This window comes from Nilaparvata lugens, unplaced genomic scaffold, assembly GCF_014356525.2.
Source record: "Nilaparvata lugens isolate BPH unplaced genomic scaffold, ASM1435652v1 scaffold6022, whole genome shotgun sequence".
In the NCBI taxonomy this organism is placed as follows: domain Eukaryota; kingdom Metazoa; phylum Arthropoda; class Insecta; order Hemiptera; family Delphacidae; genus Nilaparvata; species Nilaparvata lugens.
Window position 1 is genome coordinate 6,986 of NW_024091791.1, and position 11,644 is coordinate 18,629.

The window sequence follows — 11,644 nt, forward strand, 5'->3', positions numbered from 1 at the left end:
AAAAATATTGATCACTTATTTACTTACAGTATTACATAACTATTATATAATATACAGCATGTTACTGAAAATAATATACAAACATGAGTACCCTTTTATTTTAAATATTTCAAACAACTACAGTAGTTTCTAAAAATAACTTATTTTAAAAGGTAGCCCATAAAAGTGAAGTGATTTTACAGTATATTACCATAGATAAACAATAAATAGCTAATTATGCTATTGTTTCTGTATGATATTACCATAGAGAAACAATAGCGTAAGTAGATATCCCAGGGTATAGGGAATTTATGTCGCAACTTTTACTGTTATCTCATGCCGATTACTGTTGATTATTGTCAATTTTTACTGTTTTCCGAGGAGGATCCGAGAGTTGGACAGATTTTCCGACCACATCCTGTCCTACGGCTCAGAGTTGGACGCCGATCACCCGGGTTTCACCGACTTGAAGTACAGAGAGAGAAGGAAGCATCTCGCTGATTTGGCCTTCAATTACAAGCAGTGAGTCAAAACAATATTTTATTTATTTATTTATTGTATAAAATACTATCTATATATATAAAAGCAAAATGTCACTGACTGACTGACTGACTGACTGACTCACTCACTCACTCACTCGCAAAACTAAAAATCTACCGGACCAAAAACGTTCAAATTTGGTAGGTATGTTCAGTTGGCCCTTTAGAGGCGCACTAAGAAATCTTTTGGCAATATTTTAACTCTAAGGGTGGTTTTAAGGGTTTAAAGTTCGTCTTTTAGCATGTATATTCTTCTTATTCTCTCAATTATAATTGAAAAATGTCCATACCATATGTTAATATAGAACTGTAATCTAGAGAGAGTACCTCTTCGAAATAGTAGTTGTTAACTGGTAACTAAGTAATAATTTTGTCAGGTTGGCATTAAGTTGAGTTGACTTTGTTAGGTTGGCACCAAGTTGAAGATTGAAATGCATTTATAAAATTGATTGGGCACTGCTACTTCAATCACAGCTATTCCTGGGAATATTATATTACTAGCCGTCAGGCTCGCTTCGCTCGCCATATCCGTTTAGCCAGACGTTTAGTCTGGACCCCCGACTGGATCGTCCTAACATATGATAAAAATGCAGGCGAGCGAAGCGAGCCTGCTGATCTCATCCTTGGACGATCCAGTCGGGGGTCCAGGGGGCGGAGCCCCCTGGCTAGACAGATATGGCGAGCGAAGCGAGTAATCATAATAAAATTATGACATTGGAGGAAAAACTAGGCTGAGCCTGTACTATTTCTCTCCAAAAATTTTGATAAAATGTTAATGTTGTCCAAAAGATAAGGTTATGTAATCACACACTCTTCGTCACTTGATTTCTGGTCCAGGAATGATGATTTAAAATTTTTAATTTTGAAGGTTGATATTATACTCTAAATGAATTACAAAATGTATCATATATTATGATTATTTATATTTTTATGAATTATATCATATATTATATATTATTGTAATACATAAATGTATTACAATAAATATCTTATGAAACTTGACTTAAACATACCGTAGCTAAACTTATTTGTTGCAAGTTGATAAATTTGGTTTAATTACAAATAAACTTATTGGTTTCATGTTTAAAACAATACGTTATCCACTTCAACTGGACTTGAACAAATTAGATAAATTTAGTTCATGGTTAATGTACTTGTTTTGAATACGAATAAACCTGGCTTCAAGTTGAAAACAATGAGATATTTACTAAAAATTGGCTTGAACATAGCTAAACTTGAAAACTTGGTTCAGAGTTGATAAACTTGATTTCGAGTTGAATAAATTTGGTTTGAATTCAAATAAACTTCTTTTGAAGTTGATTAAACTTGGTTTTAATATAAATGAAATTGGTTTAAACTTATATAAACTTTATTCAATGGGAACATTTGGCTTAATTTGATGGGTTGTGTAACATAAATGAACATAGTTTAAAAAAAAACATTCTAACAAATAAGTGTATAGTGGTTGAAATATATTCAAGTACAGTAGTTGTAATGATTATTCTATTATCTGTGTCTTGAGCAAGTAACAATAACATTTCTGCTCAAAATTTTCTTTTTAATTCAATTATGTTATTGAAATTATCAAGCTTTCAAGTGTTTTTTCGGCTACTGTTGTCAACATTACAATAGGATTCAACTTAATTGTCTTCTATTTAATAGTCGTTCTTGCAGCAACGTGATAATGTTTTAATTTGATTTATTCAGAACTTTCATCACTAATTATTCTCAAAGAGTATTCTCGGACCAGAAATGTGAAGTGCATGAAATAGGCCTACACATAAACTTTTGGACCATATTATCATTTAACTTTGAAAGAGGTACCATAAGCTTGGTTTTGCTCTTTTAGATTATGATATCTGTTTTCAGTTATTATTTTAATAATTGTATTGATGAATGAATGATTTTTTTTTCACAATTAGTTTGAAAACACCATTCTCATTCACTTCAAATTTTACACATTTTCAATTGTTTTGCAGTGGCCAACCCTTACCGCACGTAGAGTACACCCGGAAGAAGTGGCCACTTGGGGTTTGGTGTATAAACAGCTGACAAAGCTCTATCCCACTCACGCCTGCAAGGAGTTCAATCACATCTTCCCACTCCTGGTTGAGAACTGTGGCTTCCGAGAGGACAATGTGCCTCAGCTTGAGGATATCTCCAACTTCCTCAGAGGTACAGTACTCTTCTATTTTTATTGATTAATTAATTTTGCAATCATTCTCACAAGTTGACAACACTTTAAAACTATACTGTCAGAAATTGAATTATTCCTTAGGACAATCTTCGTTTCTCTCAGTAACTCCCATTATAGGCCTGAATAGTGAAAAATAAATTTCTTCATTTAATGTTCGTCAAGAACAGAAATAGTTCATTTACAATTAGTTCATTCAATACTTCATTTTATAATTGTAATTGTGTTGTTAAAATTGTATGATACGTGAATAAAATAAATTGAATTGAATTGAAATTGAGTTGTCATTCAAAATGAAAAATATTGGTGAGCACACCATCAATTTTAGTTGCTTATTATTTAATTAATGAAAGTAGATTCAATTCATTTGTGATTGAGTAAAGGCATCTAACAAAACCACAAGGACCAATCAGTGAAGCGGATCCGCTAATAATATAATACAATACAATAATACGAATACAATAATCTGAAGTAACATTAATTAGCAACTAATCGTAGACAAATTAAATAGACATTCCTGCAACCTTCTCCTGAAGTAGCATACATCCATTTAATTTAACTATGATTAAATGCCACACCAGAGCAAATGGATGATGGAAAAGATAATGTCTCTAATCAGTTACTCATACTTGATCTCAATAGTGCACGCTTGTCCTTTTTGGGGAGATTCAATCAATTCAAATCATATTTCATTTTCAGAAAGTACATTTTACAATACATTCCCCTGAAATTACTCCTCTAATATGGAACAAGTCCGTGTTTAGAGTGTAAGGGTCCACTTTCTTCGCCTTTCCTATTTTATTTTGGCTGTAGAATTTTATTTCAATGAAGACATGAAGATAGTAAAGTGAGTCGAAAATGGATTTTGTTATCAGCGTTCAGCCGGCCGTATCTTATCTTCCTTTCAATCCAAACTCCTTATTGTAGTAAGGGTAGTGTCCTGCTCTCTTTTTCAGTTAATTACATGTAAAGTCAAATCCTTTGTATTATCTTGTTTTTGCGAGGATTAACTTGAAATCCTTGTTGTTTTCAATTGATCAAAGTCCAACCCTACTCTAGACCATAAAAGGGGAAGAATCAAATCAACAGCTCATTCTTTCAACTGCTGTGGCTGATGACAGACAGTACTACACGACTTCGAACCCACAGTTCAACCGACTTTGATCTTCATTTGCGATTCAGGTTAGGTTAGGTTAGGTTAGGTTAGGTTAGGTTAGGTTAGGATTAGTTCGTTAACCGATTGCTTACTAAATTGTTTAATTTGTTACGGTAGTTGATTACTTTTCTTTTTATTATTAACCACTTAACCATTTTCCTTCTCAACTGCTTAAACTTGGAGAGTTATTAGGTAAGATCAGTTGAATCAATTAGTCGATATTGTTCGTATAAATAATAAATAATAATTGATTTATTTAATAATACCCTGTCTCTCTCCTTTAGAGTATTAGGTGTCTAGCCAATCGCTCCCGCACCCGCATACGATTTCATAACAGTTTATTTTGGTTAACTGATTTTATTTGAACCCCTAGACAATACCCATTCAATAGATAGCCTATATCCCAGCCGCTATCCTTGACTTTGAAACTTCTGAGAGGTCAAAATACGCTCTTCCAAGTACCTTGGATAATTGGATAAATAATTTCAATTATTCCTGAGAAACTTTCTCGCTTTCACCACCTACTTATCTTTTGAAACAAAAAAGTTTCTAGCATGTCAAAAATTTCATTTTTCCGCTCGAAATGTCTCGACATTGACGAACATAATCATTAATTAAAAAATAACTATAAGTCGGATAAGAATGATCCAGACACCAATAGAAAGGAGACATTCTCCCCGTTTATTCGATATAAAATTATTACGCATTACGACGCCCCATGATTCTGAGAGAAGTGATATTCAAAATAAAAACAAATCTCCGTGATGTTTCCAATTTCATCATAAAAGTTAAATTTCCTTTCAATCCTTCAACCCTGAAACTTTTTTAGTACTACTAGGATATCGGGGATGATACTCTACATCCAATTCTGAGGTTGAATCGGAAATTTGAAAAAGTTGCAATTTTACACGATTTGGCAACCCTGTAATTCTTCGAATGGAGGGCCAAGTCTCAACTTATTTTACACAAGCTACGATAGCACGTCCAGAAAGTAAGTTCCGTTTCAATTTATATCTGCTACAGCGCTGTGATCGCAGTTCCGCACATGTGCGGTAGACGGCTAGACGCTCTGTATCAAGGAGAAGAAACGTGCACCATTTGGAGATCGCTGTCAGCCATGTACGTTTAGTTGTGCTTGTTTACAATGTCAGTGTTGATTGAAAATCCCGCCGCTTGTGAAATCAGGTCTGTGATTCGTTTTCTGAATGCAAGGAAAGTGAACCTAAGTGAAATTTATCGGCAAATTTGCGATGTTTATGGACAAAGTGGGATGAGTGATTCAATGGTGAGAAGATGGGTCCGTCAGTTCAATGACGGACGTAGTGATGTGCTTGATGAAGAACGGAGTGGGCGGCGTCCATCTTTGGTTACAGAAGAGCTAGTTCACGCGATTGATGACAAGATCCATGAAAATCAAAGGTTTACAATTAGTGCTCTCGCTATGGAATTTTCCCAACTTTCACGATCACAAATGCATGAAATTGTTACCGGAAAACTGAAATTTCGACAAGCTGGAAGAATCTGTTCCCAACTGGTTGAAGACACAGGCGGCAAATTTCCATGAAGAAGGCATACAAAAACTTGTGCCACGCTATGACAAATGTCTGCAAAATTTCGGTAGTTATGTGGAAAGTAGTTTAAGAATTGTAGAATTTTGTGCAATAAATAACTTTTCTGTATGTGTACACAATTTAATTTTATTACCAAATGGAACTTACTTTCTGGACCTACCACGTATAATAGGTCTATAACATCATAATATACTTGACTTCTCAAATTGTGTTAGATTTTGTAAAATTAAATTATAACTTTGTCCTAGAAACCAAACCTTAACCTGTTTCTTGTTCTCTACAGTTCTGTTTCCATTTTTCAGACAGCACCGGCTTCACCCTTCGCCCAGTGGCCGGTCTCCTGTCGTCGCGCGACTTCTTGGCGGGGTTGGCGTTCCGCGTGTTCCACTCGACCCAGTACATTCGCCACCCCTCGGCCCCCCTCTACACCCCTGAGCCCGACATCTGCCACGAGCTGCTTGGTCACGTGCCCCTTTTCGCCGACCCCGACTTCGCCCAGTTCTCCCAGGAGATAGGGCTAGCCTCTCTGGGTGCACCTGACGATTATATCGAGAAACTTGCTACTGTGAGTGTAAACCGAACTCAAACATTCTCTACTACGGTACACTTATTTATTGGCGAGCGAAGTGAGGTCTAATATTCAAGTCGATAGCATTTCTCTTTATGTTAATATGTTTATATTTCTGTTTATATTCATATTTTTATGTTCCGCATTTACAGCAAAACGCAGCAATAGATTTTCATTTGACAGGTATGTTCCTTTTTGAATTTCGCGTCGACGTATACATACGTTTTTTGAAATTTCGCATTTTATGGATAATACAAGAAGAAAAGGAGTCTCCTTTGAACGCCAATATTACCGTAAAAATCAGACTTTACAATTAGTCATCATAAATTAGCTGTCTAGTGGACTATAATACTACCCGTTCAAAAACATCGAACATCTTGAAAATGTATCTTTCCATCAACGTTGTAGACAGTTTCAGCCAGACCTGATAACAGCGCTCACACTCACATTCCGGACGACACGTCACGGTACGATAGGACAGAAAGCTTCATGTTTATTTAGGGTTTTTTCTAGACATTTTAAATTGATAAATTATTTATTAATTTTTGAGAAAACATAACAACAGGTCAATGTAACTTACTGAGCGCGAGGTCTACTATTCACAGAACTATAGTTTATATACAGTTATTTACAATGCAAATGACACTAATGTAATAAAATTGGTAGATAAAATAATAAGGGAGTCCTTGTGCTATTTTTCTTCCAAATTTGTAGGTGATAGGTGTCTCAGATCTTCTTGTTGTTGTAGTTCTTGTTCTTCTCCCTCTCATCCCCATCCTCCTCCTCCTCCTCTTCTTCCTCCTTCTCCTACTCCTTCTCCTCCTCTCCTCCTCTCCTCCTCCTTCTTCTACTCCTTCTCCCCCTCCTCCTCTCATCCTCCCCACCTTCTCTTCTCCCCCTACTCCTCCTTTTAATTAAAAGAGGAAATCAATTAAATTTTTATCATACGTGAAATAAGTAAACTTCATTTGTAGAGCTTTAATCAAATAAAATTGAACATGACTTTCTACTAGTAACGGATCAACAACATTTGATATTTATGAATGAATCAATGACAACGAAAACATATGGTTTATCATATCATTCTACCCGGCTAGATTTTCGTGTTATCTTAGGGGCAAGATGACGGAGCGACACAGTGGACTCTTGTCCATCAGGGCGACGAATGTGAGCATACTCTGGGTTTGCCTCAATCAATTCAACTTCTTCTACTGATGAATCTTGCTTGAATTTCGGTTCATTTTCTTCAGCCAAACTGGTCCTGGGCTCATTAGCAAGATGGTAGTGACTGTCCATTTGTTGAGGATCTCATGTGTAGGAACATTCGTTCATGAGGGGTGCAATTTGTTGTAGTACACAAAAGAGATCGAATAGAGTGAAGTGCATCAGGCAACACTTCCTCCCATCGATTTGAATCAAGTCCTCGTGATCTTAGAGCTAGTGTTATTGCTTTCCATATAATTCCATTATATCGCTCTACCTGACCTTCCCTCTCGGATTGTAAGGCGTTGATCTACTAGTTGCTATCCCTTTTGAGCCAAGAAAGCTCTTCAACTCAGTTGACATGAAGGATGTTCCTCTGTCTGTGTGAATATAGCTTGGAAGGCCAAACATTGATATTAATGAGACCAGGCAATTTATTACTGTTCTCGCAGTCATGTCTGGACAGGAAATACAAAAGGGAATCTTGAGTACTCATCAACCATCACCAGTAGGTATTTATTCTTGTTTTTGATTGTACGGGTCCTTTGAAGTCCATATTAATTCGTTCAAAAGGTTTGTTGCCTTTATGAGATTTCCTTTTGTCTTCATATACTGGGTTTTATTTCAGAGCAAATTGCACAATTGGAGCAATTTTCCTTACATCATCTACAGTATAGGGGAGATTTTTCATTCTGAGCCAGGTAGAAACGAGTTACACAGGGTGACAAAGTTCATCATGGTATTTTGCCAAAGCTGAGTTCAATGTTGAACAACCAGCTGTAATACATATACGAGAGAGTGCATCAGCTGGTGCATTTTCTTTTCCAGGTCTGTAGACTATGTTGAATTTGTATTCAGATAATTCTAGGCGCCACTTTGTATCTTTTCATTTTTTATTTTTCTATTGTGTTGAGTGCCAAACATGAATGTGACTGATTTTTGGTCAGTGATCAAAGTGAATTGTTTTCGTAGTAATAGTGTCTCCATTTTCTTATAGACTCCACAATGGCATAGGCTTCTTTCTCAACAGCTGAATGCTTGGTTTCACTTTGGGACAAAGTTCGTGAGAAAAAGGCTACTGTCGAGATTTTGTGTTAAGTTGCACCAATTGCAAAATCTGATGCATCTGTCTCAATTATGAATGGTACATTTTCATCAACAAAGAGCAGTACCGCGGAAGCAATTTCATTTTTCAACAATCCAAAGTTTCCATCTGATCTTGAGATAGAGGGAATTTCTGTATGTGGACAAGGGGGTGAATCTTTTGAGAAAAGTTTTTAATCCATCGGGAGTAATGAGCCAGTAATCCCATGAGTCGTTCATTTCTTTAGCATTTCTTGGGGGTGGAAAGTTCATGAGTGGTGCAAGGCGTTCTGGGTCAGGTTTAATTTCTCCATGTTTTATCTCATACCCAAGGAACTTCAATGATTTTTTTGAAAATTTACATTTTTCTTCAGATTGACCTCATTCTTCATGAATTCATAGTCATCTTGTGGGTGTCTTCTGGATCGGGTAGTTATTGGGTGGCAATCGGGAGTCAAGTAATTTGAAAGGGAACATGGTTTTATCATGGCCTCCACCAAGAGGCAATCTTTCAAGGGTGGTGTGGTTTGTAGAATTATTATCTATTACAAGAGGCTGTTTTTACCATTGAATGCTAAACTTCCTCAATATTCACATTCACCCTACCCTTCTCCCCTTGTTCTTCGTTTGGGGTGTCTAACACCCCAGAGTGTCTTTTACGTAGGACTTCTATCAAACACTTTCATTACAAAGATTTACTTGTATTGTCACTACGAATGTGGTATGGGATGATGGATCAGATTGGAATGAATGCTATGATTCTCTACAACTTGAGATTCAAAACAATAAAATGACGAGACGTGAGTTTTTGATGAAGTTGTCATTGGCAATGATCAAGCCATTCGTTCAAACCGGACTAGGAGCTCAACACTTAGGCGGAACATACGTACTTCTAAAATTAGTAAAAATATTGTATTATATAAGTATTGTATGCACTTGAAACAAAAATGATTAAGAAATGATGGAGTATGGTCCAAGTACTTGTTTTTCGTATTTTCAAAGAAAATGCAAAATTAAATTGGGGTGTTCAACACCCCAGTGTGTCTACTGTGTTAGCATAAAGTAAGTGTGTCTCTAAGTAGATATCCCATGATATAGGGCGTTTATGTCGCAAACTTTTACTGTTATCTCAAGCCGCTAGTTCATGTAATCTTTCCCGTGAAGTTGTGTGACACTGGTAGTCTCTCATATTAATATTTTTTATAATTTCTCTTCCGAAGAATGGACATTGATATGTCCAAAGCTCCGCCAATTTATGTAGATGCATAACAATATGATTATTATCTATAGTATTATATTACAAATTGCTTTTTCATATCATATACAGTTCAATAATTATTTTCTTAGTCTATATTATGTAAATATCTATATGATATGTCTATATGATGATGTCTATATCATCTATAATTTTGCTGTATTGTAAGCTATTGTATATAAGTGTATAAGCCAGTATTATATTGTAATCTACATAAATAAGTACTCAATCAATCAATCAATATTGTGCCGTTCACACACTCCACCCCAAAAAAAAACAGTAAAATTCGACAATAATCAACAGTAATCGGCTTGAGATAACAGTAAAAGTTGCGACATAAACGCCCTATACCATGGGATATCTACTTATGCTATAGTTTCTCTATGGTTATATCTTGTCCATCATGTTTCCTGTATTGCTGTGCCTATTCTGTAACTGTAATATTTGAATTCCCGACTATTGTTTCGCAGTGCTATTGGTTCACAGTGGAGTTCGGCCTATGCAGACAGAACGGTCAAATCAAGGCATTCGGTGCCGGACTGCTGCCTCTTTTCGGCGAACTCGAATACTGTCTAAGCGACAAACCTGAAATCCGGCCATTCGACCCGCCCAAGACGCTCTGCAGAAACCACCCCATCACTGAGTATCAACCAGTCTACTATGTCGCCGAGAGTTTCGAGGATGCTAAGGAGAAGATTGTGTAAGTATTTGCATAGGAAAAGTTAGCATAGGAAATATCCCATGGATCGGGCGTTTATGTTCCAAAATTCACTGTTAATTCAAGCCGAGAGTCCTATAGTGTGGTCCACGCTATAATGGTAGTGGATAAAGATAGAAGAATAGCGATGCCGATTCTCTGTATTAATTAATTATATTTCCACACTGTCAAAAACATAATTGTCATCGTTATGGACCTAGAAAAGGATAGTATCATGGGCTTTGTCGAATTATAGACAAGGATAGCAAAACCAAAGTTGATCAAATACTGTCATTATAACGTCGACCTCACTATAGAAGATACTATGAGATGCCAACGTACTTGATGAAACTATTTATCAACATCAGTTTCAGTTTAAAAATCTAATCAAATATCAAATTCATACATGATGTTAGTCGAATTACACTTTCAAGTTTTAAAACTGAAAAGAGGGAAAGGAAAATGAAATGAAGAAGAAAACAAAATAGTTATTTGTGCAACTAGTGCGCAAAGTGACAGTTTGCTGCACCGAAAGAAACGTTTACGCCCAAGCCGTAGGCGAGTGCAGCAGAGGAGCTTGCGCACGTATTTCCATTAAATTTTTCCTACAGTTACATTGATATGAAAAGTGGGTAATTATGGTAAAATTCCCTGAAATCCATCAATTTTTTTCTGTATAATTTTATTATTAATAAAAACCTTAATTTATTTAAAATTGAATAATGTAGTAGTAATGAATGAAGGCGGCTGTCACTCATGTGGTGGCTGTCATCGTTGTCCATCATTATTATTATTATACCACAGTCACTGTTACCAACTTCATTTGATTTTGCTGCACTGGTGCTCCATATAACCTACTAACTATTTTGCGTTGCCCTTGTTGCAAATCTGGAGTGCAGAAAAAATTTTCCCGCACTAGACCGAAAAGTGATTCTTTGCGTTCTGTAATCAGTGCAGAAATGGCCCCTTTTCAACGTAACTGTAGGAAAAATAAATAGAAGTCACTCTGTAACAACTTCGTACCGTACTTCTGAATGTTTATTTTGATTTTTCTCAATTGATAATTTTCTCAATTGTTTGCAGGAAATTCGCGCAAACAATACCGCGAGAGTTCACAGCCACCTACAATGCCTACACTCAAAGTATTGAGCTGATCGACTCAAAACCGCAAGTCAAGAACTTGATCAATGGTATCAGCGGACAACTGCAGGTCTTGAAGGATGCACTCAATAAACTCTGATTCATTTGAGCGTAATCTATGAATAAAACCCAAATTGTTAGATAAAGTTCTCAATCATTATCATATTTCTTTAAATGATTTGAGATAGTTAAGCAATTTCGAATTCGAATTAATATTGTATAATATTACATCAACAGAATTAAATATGATAATAACATT

General features: G+C 36.0%; 1 protein-coding gene across 1 annotated transcript; it reads left to right on the forward strand.

Moving 5' to 3' along the window:
• Positions 1-349: 349 nt before the first annotated feature.
• Positions 350-11,508, forward strand: LOC120356166 (protein henna-like; the record flags this gene model as incomplete). The annotated part of the gene is given in 6 exon segments (XM_039445030.1): positions 350-501; positions 2,498-2,523; positions 2,526-2,693; positions 5,742-6,004; positions 10,019-10,248; positions 11,329-11,508. Coding segments are annotated over 6 exon segments (996 nt in total), but the record flags the coding sequence as incomplete, so codon positions are not given.
• Positions 11,509-11,644: the final 136 nt, after the last annotated feature.